Genomic DNA, 25,174 nt, shown 5'->3' with positions numbered 1-25,174 from the left:
AACTTATTTAGATGATTTACCACAAAATCTTCAGTGACTGTGCCTGGAAGAAAGCTTCCATCCTTTCCTGTATGAGCTTGTATCCAAAGAGCTAATAAGCTCATTTTTTCTCCATGCTCATCTTCCTATAAGTAATAATGTATCAAGAATTAATTCAAATATGAGGAAAAAGTACCATAATCAATCGATAACAAAAGAGTTTAATACTTATTATCCATGGTAATTAATACTATTATTTCATACATAATTGGCTTGTCGGTTCGCAAAACTTTTACAACCAGATCTATGTAATTGATTTAAGTTGGCTTGTGCTGCTTTTCCACATGCTGCTAGTGTCTGCACTCACATTCAAAGAGTTGTAAATAAAATAATTAGACGTATATAATAAATAAGAATCACATACATAACTAGACAGACAGTTTACTTATTATTTTATTCCTGAACAAGACATATATGATGCAAGACATAATATTCAAGTCATTGATAAAATGTTAGATGATCGTTAGAAATTATTGCATAAATATATAAAATTAAACAGTAAAATGTACTTACCTTTCCTGTCTCTGAATCCCAATACTTAAGTAGCTTTACCCAATTTTGACTATTAATCCCATGTGGTGGTGCAGCGTTACACATCTCTTCTAAACTTTTTTCTTCTGGTTTGTAGTGATCCCTCTTAAGAGTGAATTTGTATTGCCTCCAACTTTTATTGACATGCTTGAGGGCTGCTTTGTTATATAGTTCACCTTCTGGAATCACAAAGCGATCCTTATGCATGAAAAACAAATAATTCAAGTAAGAATGGTTACAAGTTAATAATATATAAATCTATCTATAAATAATTCAAGTAAGAATGATTACACATACTCTTATCTCTTTAATTATCTTCTTTTTAAAATGCTGATCAAGAGCATGCCAATTCAACTCTCCTACCGGACAATATGTCTCTATCTTTGCAATACTACCAAGGAATCGGATCAAAATATGTCCACCTTTCCGAATGGGTTGGTATAAATCATTAAATTCAACATAGAATCTGACACCATTATTACTCCAGACATCAATTGGCTGAATATAACCACTCAACAGTACAATATGACCATTTGCATCTGCATAAAGGAATAGGACTTAAAATTTGAGTAAATGTGTGCTTTTAAGATGACATTTGCATGATAAGAAAAAAGTGTATAAATAAATAGATAAGAATATAGTGAACATACCTATTGTCATAACCTCTTCCTTGTCATCAAAATCTATAAACATAGGCCAATCAGGATGAGACTTTGACCGCAGAGATTTCAATGGTTTTTAGCCTTTATTTGATGCTTCATTATGACCAACATCAGGTTGTTCTTCTCTTTTCTCATGTAAATCATGTGAGTTTGAGTTAGCAGCAGGGTATTTAAGGGGCTGGTTAGAATTAGGAGAAGTAGAAGGGTTTGAGTTAGTAGCAGGGTATTGTGGCTGGTCAGAATCAGGAGAAGAAGTAGAAGGGTTTGAATTAGTAATAGGGTATTTAAGGGGCTGCTCAGAATTAGGATAAGAAGTAGAAGGGTTTGATCTAGTAGCAGGGTATTTAAGGGGCTGCTCAGAATCAGGAGAAGTAGAAGGCTTTGAAACCACCAGCCATGTACTATAATTAGTATTCATTAGACGGTATGGGTTAAAACCATCACTAGCAAAACCCAATCTCACACTACGAGGGTCAGCAGAAAATTCCTTATATTTTTTATCAAATTTTTTCCAAGCCTCACCATCTGCCGGGTGCCTTAGAATCGTATCATATGCACGACCAAAATGCCATCTCATATCTTCTGCTGTTTTAGAAGACATGTAAAGCCTCTTCAATCTAGGTATGAGAGGAAAATATCGCATCACTTTAGCTGGCTCACCTTTCTTTAATGTTTCTTTCCCTTTCTCAATTGTCTCACCCTCCATCCCTTTCACAGTTTTCCACCTTGATGTATTACATTTATGACATTCTGTTTCATCAGCAAACTCACCCCAATATAACATGCAATTATTTGGACATGCATGGATTTTCTCATATCCTAATCCCAAGTCCTTGATTATCTTCATGCCTTCATAGTAAGACGATGGAAACTCTTTGATAAGAGGAAATGCATCATTTAGAAGTTCAAGCAATTTATTAAATGACTCGGCAGACCAATGAAACATACACTTAAGGTGAAATAAGTGTAATAGAATTGATAACTTTGAGAAGGTAGTACACCCCACATATAGACCCTCATTTGAAGCTTCCATAAGACGTTTGTACTTTGCCACTTCTTCATCGGAGTTAGTTGAAGCAGGATTTTCTTCATCTACCTCACAAGGAAAATCAAACTCTTCATGCATCATGTCATCTGATCCTTCGTCTTCAAAATCTGATTCACTTAATGATGGGCCCTGGAATTCAGCAGTGAACTATGGATTGCGGACCCCAAAAGCTTCTCTTAGTAGCCCATCCATATCATCTTGAGCTACTTCCTTCCCATGATCACTAAGGGGCTTTAAGGTGTTACTCCCTTCACCCTCATAATGGAAAATCCAATCTCTATAATTCCTATAGAAACCGTTAAAAAGAATGTGGCCTCCCACTTCATCTATAGGATACCATTTATTTATCTTACACTTATTGCATGGGCATCGAGTTTTTCCTTCTACAAGACTCTTCTTAGCAAGCTCTAAGAATTTCATGCAACCGTCATAATAGGCAGAGTTGCCTTTTCGTAAATCAATCCAACTAGTATCCAAACTATCCATATCTACAGCGAAATATATAATTTACGATGATTATTGATGAGTATTAGATAATACAAAACACTTAAACCACTTAGATCTATAATAATTCGCCTCGTATACTTATTTTAGATTTCACATTAAAAGAACATGGCTTGTATAAACTCTGTAAGGAGATATTTGAAAGATTTCATAAGCTACCTATAATAAGACATCATTCATCATTTGGTAAAAGCTTATCTATATTATTATTGTATTTTATAAATTTTATAATTAAAAGAGTATAAGTGATAAATTAAACCCTACATATGCAAACAAGTAATTGATTCTCAATATTAACAAGGATGGTAAATAATTTATCAAGGTTTCCCTTTTAAGGTTTCTATATATGATGGTATCAATGTAGTTACACCAAAAGAAAACCCCATGGCAGCATTCACACATAAAAAGAAACTTACACATATTAACATAGTAAAGTCAAAATGCACATAAACATGTAGCCATGAATTGTATACAATAATATTTTACTATTTAAGTGCAATGATGTAATAAAACTTTTGTAAAACAAAAAATAGTGTAGTTAAACTATCTAGGAGGGCAATCTATTGTTCTATAACACATTAAATAACATATAAAACTATACACAACATATAACATAATAAATATTTTGAATAATTACCTCCTGAGTGCAGCAAATTAAATACCACAAGCTCCGCTAATTAATTCACGAACTATTTTTTGACAAGCTCCTCCCCTTTCAATAGTTTATCCTAGTAAAGATAGAAGAAAATATCTTAATCTAGTAACTTAGGCAAATACCCAAGCTTATAGCTGTAAAAATGTACAATAATAACTTATATATATATTATACAATATCATCACATTAAAATATATTTTAGCAAAGGAGGATTAGTCATTAAGATGAAGGTGCTATAGAGAAAATTAGTTAAGTAACATGCAACTTGACAGATGCTCAACTTTATAATTTACAAACAATACAGTACCAATAGCTAGCTTCTTAAGAAATAGAAATAAAAAAAAAAAACATGACAATATATACCAAGTAAAGTCAAAATTATAATCTTTATTGATATAAACATACATTAATCTAGATTATAATGAGCAAGACACAACAAATTATACCTTACAAGTTACAAAACCCAACATCAAATACAAATACAATCAAATTTTTTTATTTTTTTTGGCAGCGGGGGTCGAGGGGAGAACAAACCTCATATGATAATCAAGTAAATAGTGATGAATAATCACTTAAACTCTAAACCTCATATAATAATAAGAGTGGTGATCATTATTATATCTCTCTATAAAAAACTTCCAACCAATAAACCCCAAATAAGTTAAAATTTGCAAAATAAAATACAAAAACTAGAAAAATAAACATAATCTGACTTTCAATGTCAAATCCATCCAAACCCAAAAAATTTCGTAGAGATACATCTTAAATAATTAGGTTGAAAGTTAGGTTTAAATCAGATTGAAAGTCTATTAGACACCTCTTAATTAGTCAGATAGTATTTCGTATCTAATTCAAGTATTGTTAAAAAATTACCCATCAAAATTACCATAAAGAAAGAGGAATTTAATTGATTACAACCTGATTATGATCGTTCGTATCTTCTACACTATTCGGAAACCTCAATAGCAAACGCAATTCCCAGAACATCGAACATGCAATGAAAAAACAGAGCAATTTTGAATAAGATATCAACATTAAGCAACCAAATTCAATTATCAATTAAATTAAAGCAACGAGATTGTTAACAAGAGCAAGGAGATTACCAAAAAAGGACGAAATCGCTGCGGGGAAGAACGAAATCCAACAATTTCAAGCCAAATTAACAAAATTTCTAGCGGATTGGGAGATTCGATCATATGAGGATGATAGCAGATTATGAAAATTTAGGTTTCGTTGTGTGAGAAATTGAGAATTAAAGGGGTTTTTCTTTTTACTCAGTATCAATTTGCTCTACTTAGTAGCCTATATGAGTGAAAAGCGGTTTTTTTAATTTTAATTAAACCCTAAGGCAGCTAAAATTATAGCCCGCTTATTTTTTTTACTAAAAATTTGAAGTCCCGGGCTAGATTAACGAGTCACGTGCAGGGCACGTTATTTCATGATGCTTTTTCATGTCACAATATACCTACAATGCAAAAAAGCGTCGGAAAAAAAAGGAACACTAAAATCTACACTAACGCTTGATACCTGGCGTCGATCCAATTGCGTCTCCAAAGTAAGGGATTTGTAGTAGTGTTAATCAGTCACTACTACAAAAATTACCAAAGAGACCCATTGAAATATGCATGAGAGACCGCCTCACAATGGGTCTCTATCTCAGGTGTTTGTTTGATAAAGAGACCCGTTCATTAGGGGGGTCTGTTTGTGAGGACAAAGAGACCCGTTGTAAGTGATAACAGATAACGGGTCTGTTATGTACGTGATTAAATTAATAATTTAGGTTGAAAAGAGACCTATTATTTGAGATTTGGGGTCTGTTTAGTGGTATCTACCAAACCTATCATGTCAAATAAAGGGTCTCTTTGTTCTCCAAGTTTTTTTTAAAAAAAATTATTTTTTCTTTTTATTTGATGTGGCTTGGGAGGTTTTCGTTTGAATTTTGAAAAATTTGTTTTTATGCTATATTAAAATTGCCAGATAATTGATCATAATTTGTAAGTTACACTTTAAGACCATACAAAATAGCAATGGATTAAATTTAAATTAATGTGATACCAAAAAAAAACTTATTCTACAAAAAATTCCAAAAAAAAAAAAAAAAAAAAAAAAAAATCGAATCAACTGAAATTTACAATTATAGTTATAGCAATAAGGTAAGACTTGAATACTCCATTATCTTCTTTGTTTAAGAATATGGTGGGACGAAAATATGCAAACCTGGCAAAAAAAAAAAAAAAAAAAAAAAAGACGACAAATTAATACTCTTCATTAACAAAACAATATGCTATAACCAACACTCTACTATTGTAAAAAAAAAAAAAAAAAAACTAACACTCTAATAAATAACATAGTTACCCATTTGACAAGGGGAAGAAGAACACCAGCAACTACAAGATGTAAAAGGGAATAACTCCTAGAAAATATAACAATCTCATTGAACCTATATTAATTAGCCATGGCAGAGAAATGACCCCAAAAGCGAGACCCGAATTACAGCCAAAACAAAGATAGAAGCAATTGTAATTAAGAATTCTACTAGAAAAATTATTTAGAAACACATTTAAAATAAAAAAAAAACCCCAAAAACCCGCAAAAACTTCAAACCTAAGAAATGATAAAAACCCATTAAAATTAAAAAAGGGGGAAATTATATAAATATATACCTGATGACAGGTCTTGCCATTTTGAGAATCATAAATTCTACCACCAACAACTCGAACACCAGGATCTTTACTACGCTTAGGTTGCTTCAGATCTTCATCTTTCTGGGTCTCCATTTTCGTCTCCACTTCTTCATTGTTGACGACCTTCGTCTTCTCCTCTTTCTTCTTCTTCTCAGAAGCAGCAGAAGCAGCTACAGGATTAGAAGGTACCGCCATTAAAATCCCTCTGCAAAAAGCTAAATAGGGTTGTAGGAGAGAAAATTGAGGAGAGAGAATTATTCAGAAAAATGTTTGGAAAATTGAATGCGATTAATGATTTTTATAGAGATGTTGAATTGGTTGTTGGTTGATGTATTTTGAAATGGAGAAGGGAAGAAGAAGTGTCGGCGGCTTCATAACAAGAGGAGGACTTGGGGTTAGGGTTGGGAGGAGGTTTTGAAGAGAGAGAGGTGAATGAGTTTGAAGGGATTTAATGATAATTAAAAAAAAAAAAAAAAGTAGAGTACCAAACACATACGATGTAAGAGACCCGTCAAATTATAGAACAGATCTCACATTTTCTTCTCTTATCAGAAATGGGGGACCTTATATAATGAAGAGACCCGTTAGGTTTGGTAACGGGTCTCTTATTTTTTACTTTTTTTTCTTATATACATAAGAGACCTGTTATAATTAAAATTGGGTCTTTTACATCAAATAGACCCGTTAATTAAATAACGGGTCTTTAATTTGGGGTCTTTTTTCCTAGTTTTGTAGTAGTGAGTGGTCCATGAGCATTTCTCACTTCAATCAAAGATGGAATTATTTATTGTCATAACACTTCAAGTTAGGACAGGGAACCAAAAGTAGATGTCTACACCTATAGAATGGTAAAAGTACCACTAAGCTACATGCATAATAATACACAAAAAGTACTATAAAGATAACTTATACTTTAATGATACATTATACATTCATAATGGTACATTATAATGTACCACTATAGAGTCAGCTTTTTTCTAGAAGCTTGTCAAATTTACATATTTTCCCTCCTATATGCTTTGTAAATGTATAGCAGCTATGCGTTGCATCTAAGTGCATAGGGCCTATATATTTGGCATGCACATAGGAGGTCAATCTAAGGTTCGGTGGTATATTTTCTCCCTCTTAATAGTACAGTGGTACATTTTTGTGTACTATTATGCATGTATAATGTATCATTTAGTATAAGTTGTCTGGATAATACTTTTGTGTACTATTATGCATGTAATGGTACTTTTTCCAATCATATTTTTCACCTTCAAGTTTCTATTATTTACAAAAATGCCATCATATTTGCAAGCCAAACACTACTACAAATCCCTTACTTTGGAGACGCAATTGGGTCGACGCCAGGTATCAAGCGTTAGTGTAGATTTTAGTGTTCCTTGTTTTTTCCGACGCTTTTTTGCATTGTAGGTATATTGTGACATGAAAAAGCATCGTGAAATAACGTGCCCTGCACGTGACTCGTTAATCTAGCCCGGGACTTCAAATTTTTAGTAAAAAAAATAAGCGGGCTATAATTTTAGCTGCCTTAGGGTTTAATTAAAATTAAAAAAACCGCTTTTCACTCATACAGGCTACTAGTAGAGCAAATTGATACTGAGTAAAAAGAAAAACCCCTTTAATTCTCAATTTCTCACACAACGAAACCTAAATTTTCATAATCTGCTATCATCCTCATATGATCGAATCTCCCAATCCGCTAGAAATTTTGTTAATTTGGCTTGAAATTGTTGGATTTCGTTCTTCCCCGCAGCGATTTCGTCCTTTTTTGGTAATCTCCTTGCTCTTGTTAACAATCTCGTTGCTTTAATTTAATTGATAATTGAATTTGGTTGCTTAATGTTGATATCTTATTCAAAATTGCTCTGTTTTTTCATTGCATGTTCGATGTTCTGGGAATTGCGTTTGCTATTGAGGTTTCCGAATAGTGTAGAAGATACGAACGATCATAATCAGGTTGTAATCAATTAAATTCCTCTTTCTTTATGGTAATTTTGATGGGTAATTTTTTAACAATACTTGAATTAGATACGAAATACTATCTGACTAATTAAGAGGTGTCTAATAGACTTTCAATCTGATTTAAACCTAACTTTCAACCTAATTATTTAAGATGTATCTCTACGAAATTTTTTGGGTTTGGATGGATTTGACATTGAAAGTCAGATTATGTTTATTTTTCTAGTTTTTGTATTTTATTTTGCAAATTTTAACTTATTTGGGGTTTATTGGTTGGAAGTTTTTTATAGAGAGATATAATAATGATCACCACTCTTATTATTATATGAGGTTTAGAGTTTAAGTGATTATTCATCACTATTTACTTGATTATCATATGAGGTTTGTTCTCCCCTCGACCCCCGCTGCCAAAAAAAATTAAAAAATTTGATTGTATTTGTATTTGATGTTGGGTTTTGTAACTTGTAAGGTATAATTTGTTGTGTCTTGCTCATTATAATCTAGATTAATGTATGTTTATATCAATAAAGATTATAATTTTGACTTTACTTGGTATATATTGTCATGTTTTTTTTTTTATTTCTATTTCTTAAGAAGCTAGCTATTGGTACTGTATTGTTTGTAAATTATAAAGTTGAGCATCTGTCAAGTTGCATGTTACTTAACTAATTTTCTCTATAGCACCTTCATCTTAATGACTAATCCTCCTTTGCTAAAATATATTTTAATGTGATGATATTGTATAATATATATATAAGTTATTATTGTACATTTTTACAGCTATAAGCTTGGGTATTTGCCTAAGTTACTAGATTAAGATATTTTCTTCTATCTTTACTAGGATAAACTATTGAAAGGGGAGGAGCTTGTCAAAAAATAGTTCGTGAATTAATTAGCGGAGCTTGTGGTATTTAATTTGCTGCACTCAGGAGGTAATTATTCAAAATATTTATTATGTTATATGTTGTGTATAGTTTTATATGTTATTTAATGTGTTATAGAACAATAGATTGCCCTCCTAGATAGTTTAACTACACTATTTTTTGTTTTACAAAAGTTTTATTACATCATTGCACTTAAATAGTAAAATATTATTGTATACAATTCATGGCTACATGTTTATGTGCATTTTGACTTTACTATGTTAATATGTGTAAGTTTCTTTTTATGTGTGAATGCTGCCATGGGGTTTTCTTTTGGTGTAACTACATTGATACCATCATATATAGAAACCTTAAAAGGGAAACCTTGATAAATTATTTACCATCCTTGTTAATATTGAGAATCAATTACTTGTTTGCATATGTAGGGTTTAATTTATCACTTATACTCTTTTAATTATAAAATTTATAAAATACAATAATAATATAGATAAGCTTTTACCAAATGATGAATGATGTCTTATTATAGGTAGCTTATGAAATCTTTCAAATATCTCCTTACAGAGTTTATACAAGCCATGTTCTTTTAATGTGAAATCTAAAATAAGTATACGAGGCGAATTATTATAGATCTAAGTGGTTTAAGTGTTTTGTATTATCTAATACTCATCAATAATCATCGTAAATTATATATTTCGCTGTAGATATGGATAGTTTGGATACTAGTTGGATTGATTTACGAAAAGGCAACTCTGCCTATTATGACGGTTGCATGAAATTCTTAGAGCTTGCTAAGAAGAGTCTTGTAGAAGGAAAAACTCGATGCCCATGCAATAAGTGTAAGATAAATAAATGGTATCCTATAGATGAAGTGGGAGGCCACATTCTTTTTAACGGTTTCTATAGGAATTATAGAGATTGGATTTTCCATTATGAGGGTGAAGGGAGTAACACCTTAAAGCCCCTTAGTGATCATGGGAAGGAAGTAGCTCAAGATGATATGGATGGGCTACTAAGAGAAGCTTTTGGGGTCCGCAATCCATAGTTCACTGCTGAATTCCAGGGCCCATCATTAAGTGAATCAGATTTTGAAGACGAAGGATCAGATGACATGATGCATGAAGAGTTTGATTTTCCTTGTGAGGTAGATGAAGAAAATCCTGCTTCAACTAACTCCGATGAAGAAGTGGCAAAGTACAAACGTCTTATGGAAGCTTCAAATGAGGGTCTATATGTGGGGTGTACTACCTTCTCAAAGTTATCAATTCTATTACACTTATTTCACCTTAAGTGTATGTTTCATTGGTCTGCCGAGTCATTTAATAAATTGCTTGAACTTCTAAATGATGCATTTCCTCTTATCAAAGAGTTTCCATCGTCTTACTATGAAGGCATGAAGATAATCAAGGACTTGGGATTAGGATATGAGAAAATCCATGCATGTCCAAATAATTGCATGTTATATTGGGGTGAGTTTGCTGATGAAACAGAATGTCATAAATGTAATACATCAAGGTGGAAAACTGTGAAAGGGATGGAGGGTGAGACAATTGAGAAAGGGAAAGAAACATTAAAGAAAGGTGAGCCAGCTAAAGTGATGCGATATTTTCCTCTCATACCTAGATTGAAGAGGCTTTACATGTCTTCTAAAACAGCAGAAGATATGAGATGGCATTTTGGTCGTGCATATGATACGATTCTAAGGCACCCGGCAGATGGTGAGGCTTGGAAAAAATTTGATAAAAAATATAAGGAATTTTCTGCTGACCCTCGTAGTGTGAGATTGGGTTTTGCTAGTGATGGTTTTAACCCATACCGTCTAATGAATACTAATTATAGTACATGGCCGGTGGTTTCAAAGCCTTCTACTTCTCCTGATTCTGAGCAGCCCCTTAAATACCCTGCTACTAGATCAAACCCTTCTACTTCTTATCCTAATTCTGAGCAGCCCCTTAAATACCCTATTACTAATTCAAACCCTTCTACTTCTTCTCCTGATTCTGACCAGCCCCAATACCCTGCTACTAACTCAAACCCTTCTACTTCTCCTAATTCTAACCAGCCCCTTAAATACCCTGCTTCTAAATCAAACTCACATGATTTACATGAGAAAAGAGAAGAACAACCTGATGTTGGTCATAATGAAGCATCAAATAAAGGCTCAAAACCATTGAAATCTCTGCGGTCAAAGTCTCATCCTGATTGGCCTATGTTTATAGATTTTGATGACAAGGAAGAGGTTATGACAATAGGTATGTTCACTATATTCTTATCTATTTATTTATACACTTTTTTCTTATCATGCAAATGTCATCTTAAAAGCACACATTTACTCAAATTTTAAGTCCTATTCCTTTATGCAGATGCAAATGGTCATATTGTACTGTTGAGTGGTTATATTCAGCCAATTGATGTCTGGAGTAATAATGGTGTCAGATTCTATGTTGAATTTAATGATTTATACCAACCCATTCGGAAAGGTGGACGTATTTTGATCCGATTCCTTGGTAGTATTGCAAAGATAGAGACATATTGTCCGGTAGGAGAGTTGAATTGGCATGCTCTTGATCAGCATTTTAAAAAGAAGATAATTAAAGAGATAAGAGTATGTGTAATCATTCTTACTTGAATTATTTATAGATAGATTTATATATTATTAACTTGTAACCATTCTTACTTGAATTATTTGTTTTTCATGCATAAGGATCGCTTTGTGATTCCAGAAGGTGAACTATATAACAAAGCAGCCCTCAAGCATGTCAATAAAAGTTGGAGGCAATACAAATTCACTCTTAAGAGGGATCACTACAAACCAGAAGAAAAAAGTTTAGAAGAGATGTGTAACGCTGCACCACCACATGGGATTAATAGTCAAAATTGGGTAAAGCTACTTAAGTATTGGGATTCAGAGACAGGAAAGGTAAGTACATTTTACTGTTTAATTTTATATATTTATGCAATAATTTCTAACGATCATCTAACATTTTATCAATGACTTGAATATTATGTCTTGCATCATATATATGTCTTGTTCAGGAATAAAATAATAAGTAAACTGTCTGTCTAGTTATGTATGTGATTCTTATTTATTATATACGTCTAATTATTTTATTTACAACTCTTAGATTGTGAGTGCAGACACTAGCAGCATGTGGAAAAGCAGCACAAGCCAACTTAAATCAATTACATAGATCTGGTTGTAAAAGTTTTGCGAACCGACAAGCCGATTATGTATGAAATAATAGTATTAATTACCATGGATAATAAGTATTAAACTCTTTTGTTATCGATTGATTATGGTACTTTTTCCTCATATTTGAATTAATTCTTGATACATTATTACTTATAGGAAGATGAGCATGGAGAAAAAATGAGCTTATTAGCTCTTTGGATACAAGCTCATACAGGAAAGGATGGAAGCTTTCTTCCAGGCACAGTCACTGAAGATTTTGTGGTAAATCATCTAAATAAGTTTTGTTAAGCCAAATAAATCTAGTAATGATGTTCTATTATTACATTATTATCTAAAATTTTATGTAGGATGATGCAAAAGCCAAGGTTGAAGAGTTGAGGATGTTATACCTTTCTAAGTCTCAACAGGAACTCGAAGATGAAGCCTTTTAACAGACCATGCATGGTGGAGAAATCCCTGATCGTCCTATAGGTTACGGACTTGGGGTTCGGAAGATTGACATTTATGGGGTGCATGCTTTGCTAAGAAAGGATGGGTCTCGAAAAATTCGACAAAGGACTGTAGTAATGGATAATAATGTAAAAGAAGAAGTGTGTGCTCTGCAACAAAAAAATGAAGTACTTGAGAAGGAAAATGAAAAGCTAAAAGACCAAGTACAAGACAATAACAATCTTCTTAAAACACTTATTGGACAATTCTCTCAAGTTGTCGATGTAGTTTGTGAAGGAAAGAGTTCAACAGGACTTATGGATTGTGCTAAATCAATCTTGGGAGTGGCAAACCAACAGGTATCTATTTATTATGATTTATATATATGGTCCTTTGAATCTAAGGAATTTCCTGTAAAAAAAAAATCTTAAGAATTTATTATTTTTAGAATGTTTTTATTAGTAGTTTAAAGTTGGGCTAAATGTTATTGTGAAAGAAATTTGCCACTTCAACAATACAATTTTAAGTGTATGTGGATTGCTATGATATAATAGGTTTGGAGGTATTTGTTAAATTACTGTTGTGTAAGAAGAATGAGAGAATTAACTATTGTCGGATTTGATTCCTAGTCCTGTGTATTGTTTGTCTTTGCATGCCAATCTGTTTCTTCTTTATATTAGTGATTTATACTGAAATATCTTTTTCCTTTCTCCCACCATAGAGTGTTGATGCATGATATATCATTTATGTTACTTTAAATTTGTAATGATTTATGTAAATCTGATGTTAGTTTTTATATAGGCTATACTGCAATAAAATTTGATTTAATAATTATATAATTCTGGTCTTTTAGGGTCCTGTGACTGGCTTTGCTATATCGTCTCCATCTGGGTTTGCTCCAAATGCACCATCAACAATGACAACATTTTTGCAGGGTGTTAACTCAGGTAAATTGGGTTGTTGTACTCCAAATTTCAGCACACTCCAAATGTTCAGCTTATATTTATTGGGTTTTAATAATGTGTTGAAATAACACTTGATGGGATAAATTAAAAGATGAATGCTGCAAACTATTGTTTTTTTCAGGTTATGGATGCAACGCTACAGGAAAGCAAAGCTAAGGAATCTTGAGCTGCGTGCTTGAAACTAGCCTACTACAGTACTACATACGTACACATTGATGCATCATGTGTAGTTAATTAGATTGTTCCTAGCTAGCTAGTTATAGCTTTTAATTTTCAAAGCTTCGATCTAAGGGTTTTTTTTTAGCTGCTATATTGTATGTTGTTATTAGGATGGTATATTTTGACAGTTCGGATTGTTAGGATGGTAATTTTTTTTGACAGGATTGTTAAGATCAGATGGTATTTTGGATAAAGTTATGTAGCTAATATTTTTGTTTGATTTTAACTTTAATTAATATAAATTTCATGTTTTAATCTGATATGTTTAATTTGATTTATACATGTTATATATATATATATATATATATATATATATATATATATATATATATAATATTACATAATTATTACAAAAAACATAATAATATAGATATTTTTTATTAAAAAAAAAACCTACAAAATAATTCTGGACGCTTTTTGCTGTCAAGTTTTATGACTTAAAAAATTTCCCACCATTATCATAAGGACAACAAAAAGCGTCGCAGTATGTTTGGGACAAAAATTAAAGTCGACAATTTAGACATCTTAAAGCGTCGCGGTATTTGTAGATGGCGCATGAATATTAAATCTGGACGATAAATACTATTATATGGACATAAAAAAGCGTCCACAAAAACAACAGAAAAAAGCATCGACAATTTCTGGACATTTATAGATGTCGACAATTGCGTCACCAAAAAGTGTCGCAAAATTTTCGACTCAGTATTTTGCGACGCTTTTCTAAAGCGTCGACAAAATATTTTGCGACGCTTTTTAACGTCGATAAAATAGCAAAAAAGCGTCTCAAAAGCACGGGATTTGTAGTAGTGTAAGGCTTCAACACATAAAACAACTAGCTTGACCTAAAACGAAATGAATTAAGGCTTGTTAATGCTAAGCCCGATCAGTAATTAGGCCTAATCCCGAGATTAAACCTAATATTGACGGATTTAGGAGCTCTTAGGTTAAAATATAGGGCTGCCGCAGGAAAAACCGCGCGCAACACAAAGAGTCTCGCTGGCCTGACACGCGCAACTCACAAAGTTGCGCGTGAAAACCAGCGCAACCTCTAGAGATGTGCTTGCGAAATTCATAATTTTATAAATATACTGAATCGAATCTTACCATAAAGCCACGAGCAAGACCATAGGTTCATAAATCACTTGCGCGAAGCAGCCACACGAGACCCATTGATATGCGCGCGCCACCTGCTGCGACAGAATGTTCAAAACACTAAACTCACCCATTCCCTATAAATAGAGGTTCAATACAAGCTTTGAACACACATAAATTAACCTAAAAAGTCAGTAGAAACTTTGTGAACTTATACACTAATCATCCCCCTTGACCAAGACACCCACCTTTTAATTGTTTGTTCTTACGTTGGAGGAACCCGAACAAGAAGGAGTCCATAAGTGTTTTAAACGAAGATCTAGCAAAGAAAAGTGGTAAATGCCCGAACACTTAGATAAATCACATTTTTTTGCTTGTTTAAACAACTTTTAATTAATTATTTAGTGTTGTTTGATCACTTTTAAATAAACATTAATTAATTAATTCACATAATAATCTTGCGTTCATTAAGACTAGGATTGGAATAATTAATTGTTGTTTTATCACCTAAGCCAAGGCGAATCTTGTTTATTTTGTTTTTTCTTCACGAATTTAGATTAAATAAGAATAACAATATTCGTTGCAATGTAATCCTTATGTGACTAACGTGTGTAAATAAAATCAACTAACTTAGTTTTAGGTATTTCCTTATTTTAAAATACTCTTTTTACTCTAAATAAAATTCTTTTAAGGAAATATCCAAAATATTACCGCCACCGTGATAACAGATTAGGCTATTTTTCAAAGTCACACAACGGAAGTCTAAAATAAAAACCAACTTTCAAAATAAAACTTGAGTTCACAACCTCAAAACAAAATAGAAATAAATAAACCACAAGTTGGAACAAATCCAAATATGGCCCTTTTAAAAAAATCCAACTTAAAATAAACGTAACAAAGTTAGTCCGTAATCAATAATTTAAAATGTAAAACTAGGAAATCATAACAAATAACTCTCGACACTCATTCTCATCATACTCTTCATGCTTCAAGTACCTGTCACTTCCCCTTTATTTCAACCCTCTACTCACCATATAAATGGTTCATAGTAGGACCAACCAAAGGAAAGCCAAACACAAACACAAAAGTACGAATTAGCAAAAGCTGAGTGCATATGCACCACACTAACATGAATATCCTATCATCAATAAAATTAATAAAACATTCTTTCCATTCAATCACAAGTCAACTTACCTTTGATGACAAATTTCCTCGTCTCGGGCAACATGTCATAGACTTCTTCGTCTTGAGCGGTCTTTTGAATGATGATTTTCCATGCCTTGGGAAGTCTAATAGTTTAATAGTTTCCACGCCTTGAGAGTCCTGTCTTGAGCCCATACGCCTTGAGTAGCTCGCAAGTGAAATTCCACTAAGTACCCACGCCTTGGGTTGCAATCGCCAACTTCTACGCCTTGAGAAGTGTGCATCAATCGACAATTTTCTTCGTCTTGGGAAAACTTTTCTGATAATTATGGGTCTCTTCGCCTCGAGAAACTTGCTGTGTGAGTCATCCATGCCTCAGGACACAATCAATTTTTGTTGAATCAGAGTTATTTTGTTCGACAACCTCCACATCTTAGGGAACGCCATCCAAGATTACTTCGCCTTAAGTTATCTTCTCAATCCGAGTGACAACTTTCACATCCTAGGGAATGTTGTCCAAGATCACTACCTCTTGAGCCGTCTTGTCAAATTTCTCATCTCCACACCTTGGAAGTGATAGCTTCGTATGTCTTTGAAAACTTGCGTCTTTTGCCTTAGATTTTTGTAAAGATCACTTATCCGTCTGGGACTTAGTGCACCTGCATCTATGTTTTGGAATACAGGACTTTGCTTATGTTTTTCTTAGGGTTGACCTAAGGCTTGCTGTGTTTGACTCATTGTGTTTGGTTGACTCAAGGTTTAGTGTATTTGACTCTTTATGTGACTTAATGTGTTTTTGACACGTGTGTGTAGACTCAACTCGATGTGATACGACATGGCTCAATGTACATGACTCGTGTGTGCATTGTGTTGTGATTGTGCTCGTGTGACTCGAAAATGCAGAAAAAAAAAAATTTCCGTCATTTTTGTGGAGGGTACCGACTTTCTCCCGAAAAAGAAAGACAAGAAAAAGGATCAAGTGTAGAGTGTTTTCGGTGCATGTTTAATGGGCTTAGTCAAATGTATGCGTTGATCGTTGTATCTCATGGTGCAAGGATTGTATCATCCTAGCCTATCTGAATTGATGACTCGATGATGAAAGTATTTAGGTAACTTAGGCACGGAGGCTAAGTATTTCATACTTTGTGATGCAATGATGATTGTGATAGTGAGTGATTCTAAGATTGGCAAGGCATGCTTCAATGTTGTATTAAGATTTCATGATGAAGGGTTCCTAGGGGAAGGATTATTTGGTCATGTATCTGTGGCGTGTGTGAAAGTGACACTAAAGTTAGGTCGCAATGGCTTAAGTTGTGGAAAATATTTTGAGAAGAGTCAAATGATGGTGACTCTTAGGCAGGGTAGGCTAATGATGTAGGGATCAAGCCCCTAATTCTAGCTCTAAATGGATAGGGATGAGCATTGGAGATCTCTTAATATGATCATGTATGAATGTAAATATGAATGTGAATGCATTTTTATTATTACGGTCGCACCCGAATGTGAGGTTGCCTACGTATCCGTTAGGAATCAGGCCAAACATAGCTCTAGCCGAACCTCGCATAAGGGTGTGTATACCTCAAAAAGGTTTTTGAAGGGTTGTAACGTGGTTAGGATAAGGTCGAAGAAGAAGGGGATAAAGGCTTAAGACCCTAGATAAACCGCCAAGGTGTGCAACCTTATTTTTTGAATCTTTGTATTTGTATGCTTGAGGTTTCTCACTTTTGAACTCTCTTTTGTTTATATTTTTACTCTCTGTTTTTTGCTTTTGCATTTTTTTTTGAATAAGTGTGGGCAATCCCGATCATGCGGTCTATCACTCACTTAGCATTCATGTTTCTCAGGCACGGTACTGAGCACTCGATAAAGACGCAATCTGAGACGTGTTCTTATCAAAGATATTTTCATATCAAAGACATTGGAACACTTGATCTTTTATACACTTTTATTTCTTTTTGCTTTTTTTTTTTTTGAATTTTTAAGATCTAGGTAAAATCACTCAAGCTTTTGTATTTAGAACTTGCATAAGTTGCACACCATCCCATCCCAAGGTTAGGTAGATGTGGGTTGAAAAAAGAAGGGTATATCGTTAGACGACGCTCAAAGTGGTTTATCAAGAAAGGATTGTATTTTTGAAGGGTGAAAGGTGATACGATATGGCTACAAGGGTGCCTCGAATCATTAGTATACCTTGTGCTTAGTCCAGCGTGGATTTTTTTTTATTTTTATTTTTTTAATGCAATGCGATGATCATATGCAAGAAAATAAATGCTCATTTTATTAAAAAGTGAAAGGTAAAAAAAAAAAAAAAAAAACTCTAATAAATCTAATGAGGAAGATGAGGAATGCCTATGCTAGACTTATTGGGGAAAGGAGGAATAAAAGAAAAAAAAATAGAAAAAGAGGTCACGCACGAAATCTTGTCGTTGAAGCTCGCCTCGTGTCTTGTGCTCTATCATCATTCGGTCTTATTGCCAGCTAGAGTTATAGAATCTTGTTATTATCGATTAAATATTGGATGACCTCTTTTAGCTTCCAACAACTCTCGGTAGTATGCCCCCTACCTTGATGGTACTTGCAATGAACGTTAGAATCCCAGTTGGGTGACCTGTTTTCGGGTGCTGGATCTTGAAGAGGTCCAATGGGAGTGATGAGTCCCTTGGCATGGAGTCGATCGAAAGCACTATCGTAGTTCATCCCAATAGGGGTGAATTCTTTCCTTAGTTGCTTTTTAGGTCTTTGATTATCCGTGGCTAAGACTTCATTAAGGTCAAAGGTAATAACATTGTTACTAGAGTAGGTGTTTTCGAAAGAAGAAGGATTGTATTGATAATTCAGGTGCTTTTGGTACTTGTCTTGGAGGTTCTTGATGAACATCTTCACAGATTCTTTTTTAGTAGGAACTTCTACCATCTTAGCAGAAGTTTCCCTCCACTTGTTGAAGAAGGAAGTCAATCCTTCGTTTTCTTTTTGTTTTAACATCTCAAGCTCCCTATGGTCAGTTTCAACTTGGATGTTGCACTTGTATCTATCAATGAAAGCGTTTATAATAGACTCCCAGGAGGAGGTCTTCTCCTTTTCTAGGGAGAAAAACCATTGTTGATAAACGGTTTCAAAAGATAGTGAGAATACTGAAGGGAAGGCCTTCCTGTCAATTGCCTTAATACTCATTATAGTCTCGAAAGCTCTTAAATGAAAATAAGGGTTATTAGTTGGTTTGAACTTAGGGATGTCGTTGGCATTGAACTTCAGTGGAATAAGTTCCATGTCCACTGAGACCCCTTACGAGCTAATTCCTTGATACTTATAATCGTTGGAAACTTTCTTAAGGCTTTCTTCCATGCGCTCAAGTTGTTGTTGCTTGCTAGGATCATTGACTTGAAGAACGAGAGTATTCAACATCTCAGTCAGATTGTTCATGTTTTGCCTCAACTCATCAGCTTCTTGTTGGGAAGCCATTAGTACGAACTTTTTCCTGTGTCTGATGGGTTTGTCGAAGAGTAGTACTTGAATGAAGGCGTTGTCCTTGATTAAGCGCCATTCTCTCCTTGACCAAGTGATGTGGAAAGGGAAGTCATGGATACTTATTGTTAATTGTTCGACTTAAACTTAATTCAACATGCATAGATGGGAAAAGATCATGGAAGAATGAGGGGAATGATATGTATGGAGAAAGCATGTGGAGAGTGGAAAGATGATGTAGATGGAGAGATGTCGAAGAATTTAGGAACAAAGTGGACCCCCAACTCAAATGACGGAAAGGACGACTCATGCATGAACCTAAGACATGGTCATGGTGACACATATACAAAGTGTGTGCTTTAAAATAGTGAGTGAAACTGGCATGCTTGACACTTATGTAAGACCATGGGACTATGTGTCTAAACTTAATTAAGGACTAAATGAGACTTCGGTTATTAATATTAATTGAACTTGTCGCGAAAACACAAGCAGAAAACTAGACCATCGCGCGAACAATGGCACTGTTGCGTCGCGCCAGAGCCATCGCGGCGCGATATCACTATCGCATCGCGATGGACACTTGCGTGTCGTGTCACAGGCCAGACCTTCGCATGATTATTGAAACGTCAGTCTGAACCTGTTTCCAGTGTTCTACTTTGAAAAGGACAAGCCTATGGTCGTGCTAAGTCATGTTTAGTCAATTTTATTAAACTTTAATTACTCATTAATTAAATAATTAATTAATTAAGAAAAGTCCTATATAGTCATTATCAGTTTATTTAGTCTCAAACACAAGTCAAACAAACGGTTAGTGTAAACACATACAAGCTATGCACAAACAAGAGATGCACAAGTAGTCAAATAAGCACAATATAATGCAATGAGTTTGCAACCTAACCATGGCTCTAGTTCTCTAAAGTTCAAGGATAAGGGTAGTCAAAAGAGGGTCCATGGTTATGAGTCCGAATGCATCGCGCGGAAGCCTTACCTTTGGAAGGTTTGGCGCGTATGGATGGGACCCCACAAGTTAAACTTGTTTCCATGGTTTGGTGAATTCACAAACTTGGATGTACCCTTCGTTGCAATGAGCGTTGGATTGGGTAGATGGAGCGTGAATTCTTAGAGGGTTATAGCCATATGTAGAACACATATGGGTTTCAGAAAAGAAGGAAAAACTCAATCAAGAAGTAGAATCGGCCAAACAGTACTAGAATCGGTCAAAGCAAGAAGGCAGATTTCTGGCTCGATATTGGAAGAACATGGCGCGAGAAAACAGGAACCCTTTATCGCGATGAGATGGCCTATCTCGCCGTGATATTGCTATCGCGTCGTGACAGAGCCATCGCACTGCGATGGGCTCTGTTCTCTCAGCGACAGTTCCTACATGCCTCAGCAGTTTTCTATGTTCTTAGAATTTTCGATTCTAGTTATGTAAGATATTTCCCAAATTTCCTATGTGTAAAAAGCCAATATTTTTGACGCATTATGGATGGATTTTCCAATGCGGACCTTTTTATGCTTATGCCAATAATGTCAATAAAAATTACGCACTTAAATACTTAGAATGTTTCAAGTCTCATCCACTCATTCTAAATTATTACCAAAATTAATTTTAGGAATTAAAATAGAAATCCTCCCCAGTGGAGTCGCCAAAAAATATAGGGAATAATTTGAAGCATCTCACACTTGAACCCCACTGTGATCATACACTTAAGCATGGTGGCGTCCAAAGGGAAGGAAGCTAGAGCAAAAGAGTCGCCAACAAGTTTTAGGAACCTGTAAACCGTTCACAGGGTGAAGGTTACACCCCTTCATGATCCATGAGATTGCTAACTCCATAGTGGTCCTGAACCATGACTGGATATTCGGGGATGAAGGTACAAATCCAACCTAAAAGAGATTGAAACTACCCTAAATAGGCCTCTGCTTTATTCTTCTCATATTCATGTGCGCTTTCTGACTAACATACAATCATTATATTAATCCTAAACCTGTTTAATCTATGTTGGTTCAATATTAATGCACAAACAAATCTATTATTGGCGATCACTTTAATTAAAATCATATTAGCCTAAATAAAATTATTAATTATCTTATTAAGCGTGATTTCAAGTGCAAATTCCCTTTAAACCTGCAAGAAAGGGCAAGGTCAGGCAATAACACCAATATATCAAGCAACATAATAATATTGACACAACAATCATCATCATAACAATCATAATAGAGGATAATAATATTAGCAAGATCCTAGGCATGATACTAACAAGATTAATAACAAATCCTAGCATGTCACTAAATAATAAAAATCAAATCTTTAGCCCTAACATGATACTAACATGATAGAAGAAAATAGGAAGCAACCTAAACATGATACTAGAAAGCAATAAAAAAAACATCCTATCATGATACTAGGAATTAAAATAATCTAAGCATGCTTTCTAAAGAAAGAGAACAATGAAATTACTCATTTTGAAGCCTCGTATCTCTTTCTATCAAAACAGTACACACGTTAGTAACTTCAATGAAAATATTAAATCAAACAATTAATTTAAATAATTGAAATAGGGATTTGGGACCAAACCCTCAGAAATTATCAGCCTTTCACGTCTAGGGCGAAGGAAACTTTGAGCTTGGCTAGGTGTGTCTAAGTCTCGTGATGGAGGAACATTGTATTTGAAAAGGCAAAGCTTAGAAAGAGGGAGAAAGAATAAGCTTTTAGTTTTGAGAGAGAGAGAGAATAGAAAGATGATTGTTGATGAGTAAAAACGGAGGAAAAAGACCCTATTTATAGAGAAAAAAGACCGAAAACGATCAGAAAAGAATTAGAATTTGAATCGGAATAAAACTGATCTGTCGCGACGCGACAGAGCTTGTAGTAGCGCGATAAGACAGTTTTTGCAGATTTTGTTTTTACCATATCTTTTGATCCAGAAGTCGAAATAAGGCATATAATATGTCTTTAAAAAGCTATTGAAGTCTAGTTTCCAATACAATTAAAATCAGATTAAAAACTTTTGTAGAATAAAATATGTGACTGAAATAGTGGAAGGGTGTCAGTTTTGAATAGAGTTTAAACGTCCAAGAACAGTCCCAACCGGGGACTATTCAAGACTTTCTCCTAATGAGAAATACTCAAACGGGTATCTAGGCAAATGATGATGATGCAAGAATTTAATAATTTGCATTTATATGACATTCAACAATACACAAGTTCATTCATTCCTATATTGCTAATTAAATTACCTAAAATCAAACTAAGGTTAACAATCCATTCATTCATTCATAGCAATCCATTCAAACATTATAATTTACTAACCAAATTTAACAAACTAACATGTTAATAACATTTAAACAATTAAAGTAACAATTAACATTATGGAATAAACAAACAATTAATAAAACAATTAAGATAAATGTGTTCACTAAATTTGAAACCCTAACTTTAAAGTTTGGAATAAACAAACAATTAATACAAATTGAAGTAAAGTTTAGCAAGAGCTCACCCTAATTTGAGAGTGAGAGTTAATTGTTGTGCCTTTGAAAGAAGTAGTAGCTTCAATTAGGGCAGGGAGAGAGATAGGTGTGGTGGTGGGGCGTTAATTCAATTCAAACCCCCCACGAATTGACAACCACATGCACCCACGAAAACAGCAGCAGCCACCAGCTAGCAACCACGAGCAACAGGAGCAGGAGCAGCAACCACGAACAACAGGAGCAGGAGCAGCAACCACGAGCAGCAACCCAGGCCACGAGCGCAGCAACCCACGAAAATAAAAGAAAAAAAAAGAAAAAGGAGTGAAAGGAGTGGTGGTGGTGGCGGCGGCGGTGGTGGAGGAGTACACCTGAGAAAGAGAGGAGAGTGAAAGAGAGGAGTAGAGAACGCGCGAGTATACTGTATAGTATGAAAGAGGGGAGGATTAAAATTTTTGTGAAAAATTCGACTAAGGGCTACCTGTAGCTCTCTCCCGCATTTTTTTTTTTTTTTGAATTGGCAAGCGGTTCGGGGTTGAACCGCTTACCATTATAACAAATGGGAAGCGGTTCAACCCCGAACCGCTTGCCAATACATATAATGGGAAGCGGTTCACGCCAAAACCGCTTGCCATTTTAAAAAAAAAGTTTTTTTTTTTTTAAATTTGGGTCTTTCGAAGCGGAGTTGAAAAACCGCTTGCCAATTGGGGCTTCCCATTTAGTATTTTCTACTAGTGTTTGTATTTCTTTCATATTTTTTTCGTAATAGCTCGGAATTAATGTTATAATATAACATTGGAAATATAATTTCAAGAGCTATCCAACCATCTAAGATTTGGATAAAAATTATGAGGCAAGAAAATAATATCTGATCATCTTTGAACGTCTTTCATTTCGAATAGAACTAGGACTTTCAAAAAGAAAAGTTTTATTCAATTTCAAATTCTTGAATCTTATCTTTTCAAAAAGGATAATTAAGATATTTTAGAAACTCATAGAATCTTCTAATTAATCCTAATTGTTTTAGGAATATAATTAAAATTAATGGACCCTCCACATGATCATTGGGTCGCACATCAAACTCATTTAGACCCAGTTTAGTATTTTGATCATAACTCTCATTATAACTCGGAATTGGGCTTATAATATATCGTTGGAAAGGTCTTTTCAAGCCCCATCCAAATACACAAATATTGGATCCTTATTATGGACTATACTAAACTGGATTGGACGTTTTTCATAGATAGAATACGAAATGAATGATTTTCGAAAGCAAAAATGAATTATTTTTATTAAAACATTTTAGAAAACAGAAGAATTCACGAGACTCTTCAACATTTCACCTTACTCGACATCAATCAGGTGTCTACACTTATAAATTTCATGCTTCCTTGATACTTAAAAATAAAACATACTTCCATGATTCACATATTCAACTTGTATCATGCTTCAAATATCATTTTCACATGCTTGCATTATAATTCATGTTCAACCAACATCAATTCCAAGCATATAATCAACTAAAAATAATTCACAATTCTAACATGATACTACGCATACACAAATATTCTTGTGCATATACGTACCTTGAATATCGCCTTAAATCGGCCACACTAGCTAGAAATCACTTAGCTCGAAGCTTCCCACAAATAAAAATACATAACTATAATTAATCCACTATTCTCACAAATTTTCAGCAACTATAATACTCTTTAAACCTTACTAATCAACCCCTTTTAATGACATAAAAGTCATAAAACCTTTTCTTCAAATGGGTAATTCAAATCCTTTCAAAACGACTTAGTTTTCATGGCTTAAATAAAATTTCAGCATACTTATCGAATATAAAACATCTCTTTCAGACTAGGAAATCATATTTGAATCATTAAAACCTTTATTCCTTTTATAGGTAATCAAACCCTAATTCAATAATTAAATAGTACTGTGTATAATCAAATTCTAGCATTAAATTGAGGCTTTAACCTCATCAAAAACATGTTTATACCATGAATTAATCAATAACAACAACCTACCACCAATCCCTAACCAATTATACAAAATCCCCAATTTCTAGGGTTCATTTGGGGTTCTTGATAAAATAAAAATCTGAAATTTATATTAATAATTTAACAACATAAAATTCCAAAATCAATACCAAAACATAATAAAAATCATGTCTTTAAAACAATAAATCAATATAATTAATTTTGGGAATAAAAGAGTTTATTTTT

General features: G+C 33.9%; 2 protein-coding genes across 5 annotated transcripts; one reads left to right on the top strand and one right to left on the bottom strand.

Annotated features, from left to right (window-relative positions):
- Positions 1-237: 237 nt before the first annotated feature.
- On the bottom strand, positions 238-3,502 carry LOC145592119 (uncharacterized). Its single transcript, XM_081648584.1, has 5 exons — positions 3,422-3,502; positions 1,221-2,081; positions 868-1,109; positions 553-768; positions 238-336 (listed from the first exon to the last, which is right to left on the bottom strand). Exons 2-5 carry the CDS (start codon positions 1,261-1,263, stop codon positions 238-240), a joined length of 600 nt encoding a protein of 199 aa, XP_081504710.1. The 5' UTR covers positions 1,264-2,081; positions 3,422-3,502.
- Positions 3,503-7,645: 4,143 nt separating this feature from the next.
- On the top strand, positions 7,646-13,911 carry LOC145590852 (uncharacterized). 4 transcript variants are annotated; one of them, XM_081647241.1, is made up of 11 exons: positions 7,646-7,900; positions 8,063-8,087; positions 8,941-9,020; positions 10,361-11,221; positions 11,333-11,574; positions 11,674-11,889; positions 12,108-12,200; positions 12,319-12,423; positions 12,510-12,950; positions 13,445-13,538; positions 13,678-13,911. In XM_081647241.1, exons 4-9 carry the CDS (start codon positions 10,363-10,365, stop codon positions 12,591-12,593), a joined length of 1,599 nt encoding a protein of 532 aa, XP_081503367.1. In that variant the 5' UTR covers positions 7,646-7,900; positions 8,063-8,087; positions 8,941-9,020; positions 10,361-10,362; the 3' UTR covers positions 12,594-12,950; positions 13,445-13,538; positions 13,678-13,911. The 4 variants fall into 4 exon arrangements, with proteins under 4 accessions (XP_081503367.1, XP_081503366.1, XP_081503365.1 ...); XM_081647240.1 differs by having other exon boundaries at positions 8,058-8,087; XM_081647239.1 differs by having other exon boundaries at positions 7,647-7,900; positions 8,046-8,087.
- Positions 13,912-25,174: the final 11,263 nt, after the last annotated feature.

The sequence above is a fragment of the Chenopodium album genome, chromosome 18 (assembly GCF_948465745.1).
Source record: "Chenopodium album chromosome 18, dcCheAlbu1.1, whole genome shotgun sequence".
NCBI lineage: Eukaryota > Viridiplantae > Streptophyta > Magnoliopsida > Caryophyllales > Amaranthaceae > Chenopodium > Chenopodium album.
The sequence above is the reverse complement of the archived record's forward strand: the minus strand, read 5'-3'. Positions and strand labels throughout refer to the sequence as shown.